The 16,195-nt window shown below is 43.1% G+C and overlaps 1 protein-coding gene across 3 annotated transcripts in view; it reads left to right on the forward strand.

The window, feature by feature from the left end:
- The window catches only part of glg1a (golgi glycoprotein 1a), a 96,699-nt gene extending 82,525 nt beyond the window's left edge, over nt 1-14,174 (forward strand). Inside the window, exons 20-27 of one of the 3 annotated variants that reach the window (XM_067997711.1) lie at nt 2,963-3,086; nt 4,687-4,880; nt 7,457-7,558; nt 7,705-7,812; nt 10,058-10,178; nt 11,138-11,244; nt 11,883-12,046; nt 12,157-14,174. In XM_067997711.1, the coding sequence (XP_067853812.1) occupies nt 2,963-3,086; nt 4,687-4,880; nt 7,457-7,558; nt 7,705-7,812; nt 10,058-10,178; nt 11,138-11,244; nt 11,883-12,046; nt 12,157-12,226 (990 nt within the window). In that variant the 3' untranslated portion in view covers nt 12,227-14,174. Of the gene's footprint in view, nt 1-2,962; nt 3,087-4,686; nt 4,881-7,456; nt 7,559-7,704; nt 7,813-10,057; nt 10,179-11,137; nt 11,245-11,882 lie in introns of all 3 variants that reach the window. The other 2 variants (XM_067997712.1, XM_067997713.1) reach the window with 2 other exon arrangements.
- Nucleotides 14,175-16,195: the final 2,021 nt, after the last annotated feature.

Raw genomic sequence — 16,195 nt, forward strand, 5'->3', positions numbered from 1 at the left:
AGGTCATTTTCGGTTAACTAGTGGGATGCCGCAAGGGTCAGTGCTTGATCCTCAGCTATTTAGAATCTATATCAATGACTTAGATGAGGGTACAGAGTGTAATGTATCCAAGTTTGCTGATACAAAGCTAGGTGGGAAAGTGGACTGAGGAGGGCGCAAAGGCTGCAATGAGATATAGATAAGTTAAGTGGGCGAGAAGGAGGCAAATGGAGTATAATGTGGGAAAATGTGAAATTATCCACTTTGGTATGAAGAATAGAAAAGCAGAATATTTTTTAAAAGGTGAGACACTAAAATGTTGGTAGTCAGAGGGATTTGGGTGTCCTTATACACGAATCACAGAAAGTTAACATGCAAATACAGCAAGCAATTAGGAAGGCAAATGATATGTTGGCCTTTATTGCAAGGGGGTTGGAGTATGTGAGTAAGGAGGTCTTGCTGCAATTATATAGGGCTCTGTTGAGACCACACCTGGAGTACCGTGTACAGTTTTGGTCTCCTTAAGGAAGGGTATACTTGCCTTAGAAGCAGCGAAGGTTCACTAGATTAATTCCTGGGATGAGAGGGTTGTCCTATGAGGAAAAATTGAGTGGAATGGGCCTATACTCTTTGGAGTTTAGAAGAATGAGAGGCGATCTCATTGAAACGTATAAAATTCTGAGAATGCTTGACGGGTAGATGCTGAGAGGCTGTTTTCCCTGGCTGTCGAGTCTAGAACTCGATCATAGTCTCACGATAAGGCGTCGGCCATTTAGAACCGAGGTGAGGAAACATTTCTTCAGAGGGTTGTGAATCTTTGGAATTCTCTTCCCCAGAGGGCTGTGGATGCTCAGTCGTTGAGTATATTCAAGACTGAGATCAGTGGATATTTGGACACTCAGGGAATCAAGGGATATGGGGATAGGGTGGGAAAATGGAGTTGAGGTCGAAGATCAGCCATGTTCTTATTGAATGGCTCGAGGGGCCATATGGCCTCCTTCTGCTCTTATTTCTTACGTTCTTAAACTGCAGCCCTCCAGTTTTCTACCACTTCAGAGCCTTTGCGTCCTTTAACTCTCACTGTATTAGATCGTTAATGCCAACTGAACTTTATTTCCAAGTCACTCTGGAAGACAGTATCATTAACATGCCACACTTGGGCTGGGTTCAGATTCCAAATTAACCAACAGGATTTATTTTTATTTAAAATTCTCATCTCTAGTGTTCAAAACCCCCCCATGGCCTCGCCCCTCCTTGTAACCTCTAACCTCCTCCAACCCTACAACCTTCTGAGAACTCTGTGTTTCTCCAATTCTGGTCTCTTGTGCATTCCTGATTTCCATCGTTCTTTCATTGGTGGCCATGCCTTCAGCTGGCTAGGCTCTAAGCTCTGGAATTCCCCTCCTAAACCTCTCTGCCTCTATACCTCTAATCCTTTAAGACTCTTCTTAAAACCTACCTCTTTGCAAGCTTTTGGTCTCCTGTCCTAATATCTCTTTTTGGCTTGGTATCAAATTTTGTCCGATTACGCCCCTGTAAAACACTTGGAACATTTTACTATGTTAAAGGTGCTATATAAATGCAAGTTGTTATTTACAGACATTAAACAAGTAGGACACATACAGAACAGCATGAGTTCATGGTGGCAGCAAATGGTCTGATCTTTTATAACTGCACTCTGCTGCTGACAGCAGCATAGGTCGTCAGTCTCTTTACTAACACTCTGTAACACGTTCCAGTACTCACTTTCAGTTCAATTTCACCCAAGACCATCCCGGTTCCCTTGCGTTTCCCCAGTTTCTCAGGCTGGAGGATTAAATCCAAGGACTCCACAGTGAATATCCAGGCAGAGATAAACCAATGCAGAGACAAGTTACAACTATTTCCAGCTTGAATGATCCACAGGAGGGAGTTGTTTGGATCTCCTGACTGAAATCTTCCTGGCTTTTAATGACCACATTAATGCTGTTTGGAAGCCAAAGACAAAAGCCACCTTCTGGAAACTAGACTTGCTGGGGCCGGGCTGCATCCGCTCAGTGTGTTACTTTACATTCATACTGAAAGCCAGCTCTGTCTCTGGCTGCCTACCTACCTATATGCAGTGACACTACTGGATAATTTAATCCTGTGGTTTGAGACTGAGGGAAAAATTGAACCATGAAAGCGAGTATTGGTGTGTGTTAGAGCGTTGATAGAGACTGACTATACGCGTTGCTGTTGGGAGTAGAGTGTAGTATCACAAGGTCAGGCTATTTGCTGCAGTCATTGTACACAAGCTTGTGATGTTCTATGTGTTCTACTTTAGTGTAAATAAATCTGGTTGGTTAATTTGGGGGACTTGAGCCTGGCTCAACTATGGGATCTTGATAGAACAGTCCTTGAGTGAATTGTATATGGGTACTAGCGATCAAGGATTGTGGGAGTCCTAAATGGTATGAGGGGGTAGGAAAGTGAAGGGCTGAGGCTTCGGTCATAGGGACGTGAGGTCCACTTGTGGGAAAATGCGGGGAGACTGTTGCAAGAAAGAACGGCTTGGTTAACATACCCTAAAGTTACATCACACTGGTGGTAGCAAATTGTGAGATACCCAGGGTACAAGAAACAGCAGAAAGTGTTCATTTATTGAACGCATTCTCCAAAATCTGTTTTTCATCACTGGTGTTTCAGGAAAAAGTGCATCAGATGTCAAAGGCTGAATTTCCCGGCTGCTAAACTATGTTTTCTATGTGGGTGATAATTCCAGTTTTGGCGGTGATTAGTATGGATGTTACCTTTAACGGTGCATAAATGGAAATGCCATTCTAACATTGGTTTATTTGAGGGTTGTTATTTATTATGAGGAATGTTCCAACTGCAGCGTCGCAAGCATCTGTGTGTGGATTTAACATTGAAGCTAGGCTTCATAAGAACTCAGTTTGAATGTTTGGCTGCCAGAGGCTGTTCTTCTGGACTCTGACAGGTTGTGTGTACCCTGTATTTGCAGCGTTACTGCGCTGATGCTGACTCGAAGAATGTGCTGCAGTGCCTGAAGCAGAATAAGAATGCCGAACTGATGGATCCCAAGTGCAAACAGATGATCACCAAGCGGCAAATCACGCAGAACACTGGTATGTGCTGCTGAGCCCAGAAAATCCGACACAATTCAGCAGTTGGAAACCTCCCAGTGTAGGGCCCTGCAACCTTGTGTGGGAGGAGGGGCTGGGGGGGGGGGGGGTGGGAGGAGAGAAGAGAAAGTGTTGACCCTGCCAAATTGCAGTTTTGTGTGGCATTATGGCCAGTTCTGTGCTGTGGGCCCCACCTGTAAGGAACAGGAATTGACACAGCCCAAATTCATTTCTGCAGGGCATTTACAATCAGCAGAGAGAGGGAACTTTTATTTCATAGTGCATGCCGGTTCCCAGGAAAGCCAAGTCCAGTGCTAACTATGTACAGCATCTAGTCTGCAGGGGATGCTTCCTATGAAAGGAAAATAAACAAAGTAACCTTAGATGGTAAGAGTTGAGCACAGCCTTTGGATTGCTCCTTCCATGCACAGATGGGTTTTGTGCAATCGCTTACAACTTGTGTCCAATTCTCCATGTGTAGCAAGGTAATTTAGTACATGCATTTTTAACAAGGCTGTTAATAGTTCTGCAGTGTTGGTGTCTGGGTGCTGTGGTCTGGGTGCTGTGTTCTGTGTGTTAGAAGTGATCTGATATCAGATTGGAATTCTTGGGACCGGATTGTGAACGCTTTCCGTTTTTATGAAGTAAGCGGAGTTGCACTCATTTTGTAAAATTGGGTTATGATATCCCCCGATATTGCTCTCAACAGAATGAACTGAGCTAGTGGAACCAGTTAAAGTTGCCTGAAAATGACTCCAGTTTGCCACAGTGGAGCCTCAGAGGAATATTGCAACTGTACTTACTGATGATGGGTTGTTCCTGGAGATATCGGAACAGGAGTAGGCCATTCAGCCCCTTGAGCCTGTTCTGCCATTCAGTTAGATCATGGCTGAGCTGTATCTTAATTCCATTTATCTGCCTTGGTTCCATACCCCTTAATACCCTTCCCTAACAAAAATCTATCAATCTCAGTTTTGAAATTTTCAATTGACCTAGCTTTTTGGGGGAGTGTGTTCCAGATTTCCACTATCCTTTAACTCTTGCATTTAATTCCCCGACTCCTTAAAAGTCATGCTGGTCTTAAGAAAACTTGGTAAGTTACGTCAATGAAACACTGATTTAAATACCCGAGAAACCTAATAGATGTGCTAGTAAATGCAGTTGTAGTAGCCATTAAGGGTGAGTCTTCCTTTTTTTGACTTTGAAGGTATTTTCTTCCCTTTCTAGGATTTTCCTATGCAGACCATCTCTAGCCAAGCTGATGAACTGCTCCCAGACCTGTCCATGCAGGTCTCAAATGGGCCAAGTTGGGGCAGTTATAAGTAGAGTCCCAGGGTAACTTCACCTTTCTGTCCTTGCATATGGGAAAGCAGCTGGTCTCAGACATTTTCCCATGATAAAATAGCTGAGATGGTGACTTACACATGAACCCACATCGTATTACTACAGATCAGTGCTATGCTGCCCCACAGCCTCCAGATGGAGTATGTCATCAAAGCCTACTGCAGTTATAGCCATATGACTGGAGTCTCCACCATGCTCAGTTTTTCCTCCATGTATTATTGTGCATTTTTCATTTAAATTTCATGTATGTCTTTTTCAGATTACCGTTTAAATCCAGTCCTGAGGAAAGCCTGCAAGGCTGACATCCCCAAGTTCTGCCAGTCTGTTTTGAATAATGTAAAGGATGGCAAAGAGCTGGAGGGTCAGGTCGTCTCCTGTCTGAAACTGAAATATGCTGACCAGGTACTGACAGGACAGGTGGGCCACGAAGGAGACCGTTTTCCTGAATTACATGTTGGTCATTTCTCTTTCACCCCTCCCTCCCTCATTGTTACACACCGTAACTAAGCAAATGTATCTGCCTTCAGGCATGTAGTGGTTGTGTTGATTACTGTGGCGGGATTGTTAGCCTCTTGTTACCGGATGTTACACTACTTGGTAAAATAGAGAAACTGGAAATTTTCAGTACAGAGCGAGTTGAGACCCTTTATTCAATCAGTCATGCACATACAAATGGGATTAACACCAAGACACACTTCCTTTTGCAAGTTTGTTGCCAAGCAGATACAATATCATGGATGAGAGGATTTAGTGATGAGCGAGTAGAGAAACTAGGGCTCTTATAAGAACATAGGAGCAGGAATAGGCCTTGCGGCCCCTCGAGCCTGCTCCATCATTCAATAAGATTATGGATGACCTTCGACCTCAACTCCACTTTCCTGCCCTATCCCCATATCCCTTGATTCCCTTAGAGTCCAAAAATCTATCGATCTCAGTCTTGAATATACTCAACGCCTCAGCATCTACAGCCCTCTGGGGTAGAGAATTCCAAAGATTCACAACCGTCTGGGTGAAGAAATTCCTCCTCATCTCCGTCCTAAATGTCCAACCCTTTATCCTGAGACTATGTCCCCAGTGCTACCGTTCTAGACTTTCCAGCCAGGGGAAACATCCTCTCAGCATCTACCCTGTCAAGCCCTCTCAGAATCTTATATTTCAATGAAATCACCTCTCATTCTTCTAAACCCCAGAGAGTATAGGCCCATTCTATTTAATCTCTCCTCGTAGGACAACCCTCATTATAACAAAGAAGGTTACATGGTGATCTGATAGAGGTGTTCAAAGTTATGATGCTTTGATATCAGACAAAACTAATTCCACTGGTCAGTATGAGGTCATAACTTTAAGATCATTAAAAGAGGAAAAAAAGGAGGGATTCGGACAGGGAAAGCCCTACCAGAAACAGTGATGGAAGCAGAATCCGTATTAGTTTTTAAAAGGGAAGTAGATAAATATTTGAAAGAAAAAAACTCAAAGGGTAAAGTGGGTAGCACAATCGGAGAACCAGCATAGGCATGATGGGCTTGAATGGCTTCCTCCTGTGCTGTAAAATCCTATGCAGTATGCAGGCTTCCCTTGTTGCTGAGTATCTGTGGGCTTTGTTCTGGAAGTCCACCTCAGTTCTTTTTCTGTCATTGCCAGCTTAGCTAATGTACCAGAAAGCATTCTCATATTTTAGTTTGGCCTTTCCACTTTTGTTTGTTTTTGACAAATGCTGAAAATTTTATAATTTTTTTAAAAAAAAGTTTTCACTGAGCTTTCATATTCTGTTTAATTAGACTTTTCAGGGCAATATCTTCCCCATTAAGATCTGTTTGATGTGTGTATTGACTGGTCCTGCTAGCCATCTCCAGCCTTACTTTATAGGAACCCTCAAATTCAAGAATTGTAGACCTCACCACAGGTCCTTTTACTGTGATCGGTTCAAGGGAATGCTGCTCACATTGTCTGATATTAGACTATTTTCGAAGTGCATAGTATCTTCAAACCAGCCTATGTGGTCTGTGATCAGCATTTTAAAATGTTGCAAGCTAAGATGACGGACTTAATACTCCAATAAAAACAGAAAATGCTGAAAAACACTCAGCAGGTCAGGCAGCATCTGTGGCAAGAGAAACACAGTTTCTGATGAAAGGTCATCAACCTGAAATGTTAACTGTGTTTCTCTCTCCATAGATGCTGCCTGAGTGTTTTCTAGTATTTTCTGTTTTTGTTTCAGATTTCCAGCATTCGCAGTATTTTGCTCTTTGTTTTACTTAAACCTCCATGCAGGCACACATTGGGAGTTCAGCTCACTGACAGCAAAAGCTAACGGTTAATTAGAGGCAGCTTTCCCACTGATTGGCAGATGTTCATTCATTTGCAGAGGCTATATTTGGTGAGCGAGGAAAATGTCTCGTCATCTGACATTTTATGAGCGGAAGTTCCTAGCAACGATTAAACAGGAGAGGAGCGTTGTGTGTTAACGGGCCACCTCGTTCTCTCATGATTAAAAACAAACAGTGCACAGAACTAGATTTCCAAAGCGTTTGACGCAACCGGTTATTAACTCAAGATCTGGTGACTGAAGGCAGCTAATGTCTCCACAGTGATCAGTGGTTGCTGTTTGTAAGTGGAAGGCCTGTTGGTTTGGATGAATAAGATCTGTGTATTAAACAGGAGTTGTATAGAGCCTGGTTTTCTTTGGAAAGTGGCTGGCTCCACCACACCGTAGCGTACTGATGGAGTTGTGCAGTTCGACCGATTTTCTTCCCACTGAGGCTTTGCCTGTGTTTACTGTGTACACAACCTTTCTACATCTTTCCCTGCAGTGAGCAGAAATAAATTCAAGCCAGAAGGGACTGGAGTGATTCCACTGGTGGATATTTCTTGCTTTATTTCTAGACTATATTTAGAGTCCGCTTGGCAGTGGCCTGATCTGAGCTATTATGAATCTTAGGTTTTCTTTTAGAATGTGCTGAGAGCATCGATTTAAGAGTTTGCGCTAAAGTGATTGAGCTCCTTCTGATGACGTTCTCATTTCTTGGCAGCGCTTGTCTTCCGACTGTGAGGATCAGATCCGTGTGATTATCCAGGAGTCAGCCCTCGACTACAGGTTGGATCCTCAGCTGCAGATACACTGCACTAAAGAGGTGGGTTGGATTCAGGACAATGTGGTGAGAAGAAGAAAGTGGGGATGGAGAGGAGAAAGAAATAGTGACTGGGATAAAGGAGTGTTGCTTGGGGTGAGGAATATAGCTGGGACCATTCTGTGAAATTTCATTTCCTGTTTTTGCAGATTAACACTCTGTGTGCAGAGGAAGCTGCAGCACAGGAACAGACTGGGCAGGTGGAGGAGTGTCTGAAAATCAACCTGCTGAAGATTACAGTAGAATCCTGCAAAAAGGTAAAGCCAACTTCATAGTTGATTGTTGGTTTTAGAAGTTAAATCATTAAGCTACTTGAAGGAAAGAGGAGCAAAGGGATCTAGGTATAGATTTACAAACCATTAAAATTAGCAGTGCAGGTTAACAGTCATTTTTTAAAAAAAAATGGGAACAAAGCACTGAGGTTCATTTCTCGAGGAATAGAATTGAAAAGCAGAGAAGTTAAGTTAAACTTGTATAGAACCTTGGTTAGATCACGCTTGAATTACTGTGCACTGTTCTGGTCTCCATATTACAAAAAGGATATCGAGGCACTGGAGAAGGTACAAAAAAGATATGCAGTGATGATACCAGAACTGAGAGGTTATACCTATCAGGAAAGACTGAACAGGCTGGGGCTCTTTTCTCTAGAAAAGAGAAGGCTGAGAGGTAACCTGATAGAGGTCTTTAAAATTATGCACCGATTCGATAGGGTAGATGTAGAGAAGATACATCATCTTCTATCCTTTGAAGAAGTAACAAAAACAAAAAGACAAAGACAAGGGTAATGCAGTAGATGTAATATATTTGGTTTTTCAAAAGGCCTTTGATAACATACTGCATTGTAGACTCATGGCTAAGGTCAGAGCATGTGGAGTCAAGGGACGGTAGCAGAGTGGATAGCAAGCTGGATACAAAACAGAAAACAAAGAGGTTAAGGGCAGTTACTCAGACTGGCAAAAGATGGGAAGTGGTGTTCCACAAGAATCGGTGCTGGGACCACTATTGTTCACCATTTACATAAATGATTTGAACTCTGGAATCGGAAGTACAATTTCAAAATTCAGATTTTAGTTAATACCGAGGAGGACTGTGACAAAATACAGGAAGACGTTAATAAACTTGCAGAATGGGCGTGTAATTGGCAAATGAATTTCAATGTAGATAAGTGTGAAGTATTGCATTTTGGTAGGAAAAATAAAGGGGCCACATACTGCTTGGATAATAGTCTAAATGGGTTAGAGGAGCAGAGGGATCTGTGGGTACAGATATACAAATCACTAAAAGTAGCGATGCAGGTTAATAAGGCCATTTTTTAAAAAAAAAAGCACAAACCAAGCACGGTTTCATTTCTAGAGGGATAGAATTGAAAAGCAGAGCAGTTATGTTAAACTTGTATAGAACCTTGGTTAGACCACACTTGGCGTACTGTGAACACTTCTGGTCGTCTTATGATCAAAAAGATATAGAGGCGCTGGAGAAGGTGCAAAAAAGATTTACTAGGATGATACCAGAACTGAGAGGTTATACCTATCAGGAAAGATTGAGCAGGCTGGGGCTCTTTTCTCTGGAAAAGAAAAGACTGAGAGGTGATCTGATAGAGGTCTTTAAGATTATGAAAGGGTTTGATAAGGTAGATGTAGGGTAGATGTATCCACTTGCAGGGGAGTCCATAACTTGGGCCATAAATATAAGATGGTCACTAATAAATCCAATAGGGAATTCAGGAGAATTCTTTACCCAGAGAATGGTTAGAGTGTGGAACTTGCTACCACAAGGAGTAGTTGAGGCGAATTGCATATTTGCATTTAAGGGGAAGCTAGATAAACACGAGGGAAAAAGGAATAGAAGGATACACTGATAGGGTTAGATGAAGTAGGGAGGGAGGAGGCTCGTGTGGCGTATAAACATGGACCTGTTGGGCCGAATGGCCTGTTTCTGTGTCGTACGTTCCATGTAAGATGTTACCAATTGTGGGGGAGTCCGAAACTAGAGGCCATAAATATAAGACACTCACTAATAAATCCAATAAGGAATTCAGGAGAAACTTCTTTACTTAGTGGTGAGAATGTGGAACTCGTTTCCACATGGAGTAGTTGAGGCGAATAGGATAGATGCATTTAAGGGGAGGCTAGTAAGTACATGAAGGAGAAAGGAATAGAAAGATATGTTGATAGGATGAGATGAAGTAAGGTGGGAGGAGGCTTGTGTGGAGCGTAAACACTGGCTTAGACCTGTTGGGCCAAATGGCCTGTTTCTGTGCTATAAATACTATGTAATACTATGAAAGGATGCAGCTGCTGATTTCACTTATCTCTGACAAATTGTGGCACTGCACCCACCATGTGGGCGATACCAATGTCCTACCCACTTTTGGAATTGATGGGTGGTGTGTTCTTTCCTGGTCTGTACAGCACACTGACACTGCATCATTTACTTAGTGCCAACAGGAGAGATTACAGATTGCTTCGGTTTTGTTTAATTGAATAATTCCTTGTTACGTAGGAGGTGCTTAACATGCTGCAGGAGAGTAAAGCCGACATCTTTGTGGACCCAGTGCTTCATGCAGCCTGCGGCCTAGATATCAAACATCAGTGTGCTTCGATCCTACCTGGCAAGGGACGGCGTAAGTAAATTGCACTCGGTGGTGGTGGTGTGGTGGGGGCGGGTGGGGGGTTGGAGTGGAAATTTGTTCCATTCTGATATTCAAGCTAATGACCTGGCCAGTCAGTCTCATTATCTGTCGAGGTTACCACAAACCCGATACTTACCCTGATGGCATGTGTTGCTGCTTGTGCAGCAGGAGAGGGAGAAGAGAACATCAGGAAGGAACGTGCTTTCTTCCTGCCCTGCTGCCACACTCGCTGCCCTGTGAATAAATATTAACTATGCATAAGCTGCAAGGGTGGGTAACATGCAAATTGTTTCCCACTGATGTAATGGGGGTGCTGTTCTGCGTTAAAGCACATTGTTAGGACTGAGTGGGGAGGGACCTTTACTCTGAATCTAAACCCAACCCGCTGATACTGAAAGTGGGAAAGTGTCCCATTGCTCAGCACTAACATCACTCACGTTAATAAATACATCACACAAAAAAAAGTCAAGTGGGCTTTAATCTATGATCGTGCGTTAGCAATCTCTAGTTAATATATGTAGATTCACAAAATATCCCATTTAAAAGCTGCAGTCAGCTCTGGCATTTCCAGCATCAGTGGGACTCCAATTTTCCACTTACCTTTTGATCGCTCCAACGCAGCAGGACAGATGCAAGAGGCTCTCACTGGCCCCTGCTCTGGCTGGGATGTAGGGAACGCTGCTTCTGTCTCTTAAATCACTATAATTATACGTTTAAAATGAACTGCAGCTTTTTTTAATAATTCCACTTTTTAATAAGTGAATTTTTCATTCCATAAGTATTCTTTTGAATATTTGAGGATAGAGGTCTGAATCGGAGCCCATTATTAATTTAGCAGCAATCTGTCGTTGGGCCTCGTGTGTGTGGAATCTGCTGCTTGGCACCCGCTTCCTGTGGTGGGCTCAGTGGAAGGGTTCGACGTTTATTGAATTATATTTTTCTTTCCCTAGAAATGTCCTGTTTGCTGGAGGCACTGGAAGATAAAACGGTGAGATTGCAGCCAGACTGTAAAAAGAGATTACAAGATCGTCTGGAAATGTGGAGTTACGCAGCCAAGGTAAAACGAGTCAGAGCGTTTGGGGAAGGGATCCTAGGCAGAGTGCCACTGCATCCAACCCACTTCTGGGGAGCTGGGGTATGAATGAACAATGGAACATTCTCTTTGTAGAGAGAGGCAATAAAGCCACAATTGAAATTTCCCCCTCTTTCTCCCCCCCCCCCCCCCCCCCCCCACCCCCACCCCCGAGTCCAACCCGCAGAGTGTAGCCAACACTCTATTCTTTTCCAGGTTTGTGATGTATGTGGGAATGGAGCTTGTTAATAATCCCATGCTTCAGCAGATTGGCACGTTGGGCACAAGCTTGATGATTCATCGCAGTGAATTTCTGATGCTGCCAGGGAGCAAACAGTGATTTTCAGCAGGGATGGAAAGGGTTGGGAGGAGAGTCACAATTTTAACAAGTCAGCTCAAGCCATGGAGAATCCAAGGTGTGATTTTGTCTTTTTGGGGGATGATTCATTGTAGGGGATGATAGTGAGATGAGACCTGTGTAAAAATATTGCGGTAAAATTCATGTCCATAAAAATCTTCAAGTGGTCATCACGCATCCATTGCCTGGTTTTCATGATGTCTAATTCTGCTTTACCTTAGTCTAAAGCCTCTCAGTTAACATAGCATTACTATTTTTCTTGTAGGTGGCCCCAGCTGAGGGATTTGCAGATTTAGCCTATCAAGTTATGACGTCTCCGTCCAAAAATTACCTTATGGGCTTGTTGGCGCTGGGAGTGTGCGTCCTATTTCTACTGGGCATGACCTGCGGCAGGATCACCAAACGAGTGACACGGGAGCTGAAGGATAGGTAGAGCATGGCCCGAGCCTGCCTTTGTACAGCCTCTGTATAGTCTCCTTAAATAAGAGCAGCAGACGCAATCCGATCCTTTACACTTTCTCTCTGTTTGTTCCGCACAGATTTTACCTGCAGAACAAATGTGCGAGCCAAAAGCTGCTGCTTCTGCTCCAGCAGGACTCCTCTCTTTAGTTTCCTGTAGACTTGGTTCCCATTGTGTATCTGAATCATGTTCGCCCAGATCAAACGAACCTTACTGGTAGCAGTCTCATCCAACAGCGATTCTCACCTGTAGAAAAGGTAACTGCCACAAACCAAACGATTCCAAAGAATTGTATCAGTTCAAGTAGATTGTAGGATGCTTTAGACACATGCCTCTTGTTTTCTTTTTTTGATTGTATAAAGCACACCGGTCTTGCTCTCTTTTTTGGAGATTATATATTTTTTTGCGCTTTCTTTTGGTGATGGTGGGGAGGAGAAGGAGAAAAGCTGGCTATGGTTTTGCCTACTATAGCCCACATTATAAATGAAATATTGAGCGTTAGTGGTTTAAAGGGACCTGTCTGTGCAAAACATGAAGATCTGGCCACTCTCGTGCCCAGAGGTATTGAGGCCAAACTTAATTCACTGTAAATTTGAAATGTTTGGTGTTACGTAAAATTGCGGTAGACGTTTTCATCCGCACCCTGTGCTTTGATGGTTGGGTACTCGGACTGTGAGCTCCAGTTTGAGGTCTTGGTTACAGATTTTTCCTTCATTTCTCAATTGAAGTACAAGATGACCTAAAGGGGACCATCCACAAAGCTCAACACCGACTTTAAGAACAGTTTACCCTGCAAATGCATTAAAGTTTACGTCACTTTTTATACCCCAAGTGAAGCTAAGAAATGACCTTATTCTGAATTAAGCCAATGTTCATTAATGCATATCTATGTAATTCTCTCTATATTAGTGCACTATTATTTCACAGCAGCATTCTAATTATGGTACTCTGAGGTGAAGGCTGACAAGTAGGAAACAAGGCAGCCTGAAATTTTTTAGTTTAATTGTAGGCGAACGAGGTAATTTCATATGAGATGCGTTTTCACATGTATACTGTGATTACACTGAATTGTGCAGTCACATTGGTACATACTAAGATGGCATAAAGTGTACAGCGTTAAACTTTTGCATATCAGTATGTTGTAAGAAATATGCTGATTTGGAATAAAAAAATATAGAGAAGTAAAATTCTGTGGCAGTATTTTTGCCTGTTTTAAAAATTCTCTTTGAACAATTGTCAATCTCTACTAGTTGTTTGAAGTTCCTTTTTTAAGCTGTGAGTGTACAGTGTGGTCATTAATGCAAGGTTAATTTGCACAAAGTGAACTGGCTGCTTTAATCGGCCTCAGTCAGTCACTGACAGGATCTCTGTTGGATGCACTGAGGGTGCTACCAGTGATCAACACCATTCCACTAGACTGTGTTGTAAATCCCATCAGCCATAGTCCTCTACACAAATTGCTTCTGAACAACAATCTAATCAGGAAATGTACATTTTAAATACTGATCTCTGACTGCTAACAGAAGTATCACGCACATTTATTTTCTCCTTTTTGTGTTGAATCTTCAGCCTTATTTATTGTTTACTAATAAATTCTAGCAGGGTCACAGCCTGTAATTGTCGACTCTTTTCTGTTGCCTTCTGTTTTAAGTTCTTGTGTGGATTTGCCTGGTCACTTTGGTGACTGCCATCATGGCGAGGGGGTGGCCTGCATGTTGCAGACTTGGGATTATCTGTTTTTTTTAAATTTCCTTTGTATTAGGGGTGTTTAAAATTTTTTAATACAGAATATCTGTAGTGAAATTGTGTACAGTGAGACTCCTTGGCGTCGCCCTGCGTGTTGTACAGACAAGACGCAAAAAGTCATGCGTTGTACTGCTATAGGTGTCGATGTCACTTTGAAGTAAAATTTACAAACTGTAGGGTTTTGTAAATTTTTTTTCTGTGTATAAAATCCGCTTCATGAACGTACAAGATACTTGTTCCCGATCATGCTGTGTAATTTGAGATGTTAATGAAATCCTAACATACAGGCTCTTTGTTCTGTACAGATGAAATGGCAGAATTTATTAATAAAAAGGTCTGCAGGTTTTTAAACTTTGTCCTTTCCTTTTGAGTCCTGTTCATTGCTGCATTTTCCTTGCCTTAGTTGAATTGCAGTGGGTTTTGACCAGTTATCTGGGTAAGCTCCCTCAGATTGAAGGGATGTATGTACTAATCGCAAGATAATTAGGGCCGAGGAAGGCTATTCATTTCATCTTGTCCATACTGTAAAGGATAAGCAGGAATTTTAGGAGTACTGCAGTATATACAGGAGTATATAGTGCTTAACATATCAATGAGGTGGTGGCTAGGGGTACAGCAGTGTGATACCTTCACATGAAGGTGTTATAGGAGTAGAGTAATAGTGCCCCATCACGAGGGGGAGGGTATTAAGGGTACAGCACTGTGGTGTCTTACTGTAAAGGGGTTATAGGACCACAGCAAAGCGTCAGGAGTGGATCTGGTCCATGGTGATACTCTCAAGTAACTTTACCTGTTCCTGCTTTTGATAGTCACTCCTGGATTGGCTGTGTACTGAATATTACATGGAGATGAGAGGATAAATTAATCTTTATATCTAATCCAATGGTGTAAACTGCGGCTCAGTTGGTAGCACTCTCTTCTCCAAAGTCAGAATGGTGGTGGGTTCAAGTCCCACTCCAGGGTCCCTCGCTTTCTCCCACCAGACAGTAAAATGGATCCGAACCACGGTAACACTCTAACCTGCAACACACGACTGGAGATCCATGGAGCAGCAGACCGACTGGGGCCCACGGCTGATGGAGACAGTCTGCAGCTGGCTTCAGGCTCTGTGATGAGTACCGCTGACAGGCATTGCTGCACTCGCACTCAACTGTCACTGCGATAACGCCGCACATGTGCAGAAGCGGGATAATGCTCGCACGTCCACAGGACACAATGGCCGCTTGTGCACAGAAGCTTAGGGTGAGGAGTTGAGGTGTCCTGAAGGCTGCAGGCGGTTCCAGGTGTGATGGGCCCAGGAGGTCAACGATTGATTGTAATTACTTTAAAACTCCCACGTAGGTACACTCCACAAGATCAATGCACGTTAATAAAAAAAACTCCCAAAAAATTAACACATTAATTGCAGATGTTAACCGATTTTTTTATTCGTTCGTGGGATGTGGGCGTCGCTGGCGAGGCCAGCATTTATTGCCTATCCCAATTGCCCTTGAGAAGGTGGTGGTAGCCGCCTTCTTGAACCGCTGCCGTCTGATTATTTCACATCACTAATATCTATTTTTCCAAATATATATACGAGTTTGTCTATAGGCAAAGGTTTGACATGGCGGACAGGTGCTACACACACAGCATACAAATCTATCGGAAATAAAAAAAAAACTCTGCATCGCTGCACATTTTCTGGCAACTTTTCCCATTATAAAATTGAACATATGTCTTTCTGATGAGACATTAAACCGAGGCCCCGTCTGCCCCCTCAGGTGTATGTAAAAGATCCCACAGCACTCTTCGAAGAAGAGCAGGGGAGTTCTCCTCAGTGTCCTGACCGACATTTATCCCTCACCCAACATCTAAAACATTTTTTTTTATTCGTTCATGGGATGTGGGCGTTGCTGGCGAGGCCGGCATTTATTGCCCATCCCTAATTGCCCTTGAGAAGGTGGTGGTGAGCTGCCTTCTTGAACCGCTGCAGTCCGTGTGGTGACGGTTCTCCCACAGTGCTGTTAGGAAGGGAGTTCCAGGATTTTGACCCAGCGACGATGAAGGAACGGCGATATATTTCCAAGTCGGGATGGTGTGTGACTTGGAGGGGAACGTGCAGGTGGTGGTGTTCCCATGTGCGTGCTGCTCTTGTCCTTCTAGGTGGTAGAGGTCGCGGGTTTGGGAGGTGCTGTTGAAGAAGCCTTGGCGAGTTGCTGCAGTGCATCCTGTGGATGGTACACATTATCTGGTCATTATCACATTGCTGTTTTTGGGACCTTGCTGTATGTAAATTGGCTGCCACGTTTTCTACAATACAACAGTGACTACACTTTTTAAAAAAAAAATTACTTCATTGGCTGGATAGCGCTTTGGGATGTCCTGAGGTTGTG

This window comes from Heptranchias perlo, chromosome 16 (genome assembly GCF_035084215.1).
Source record: "Heptranchias perlo isolate sHepPer1 chromosome 16, sHepPer1.hap1, whole genome shotgun sequence".
NCBI lineage: Eukaryota > Metazoa > Chordata > Chondrichthyes > Hexanchiformes > Hexanchidae > Heptranchias > Heptranchias perlo.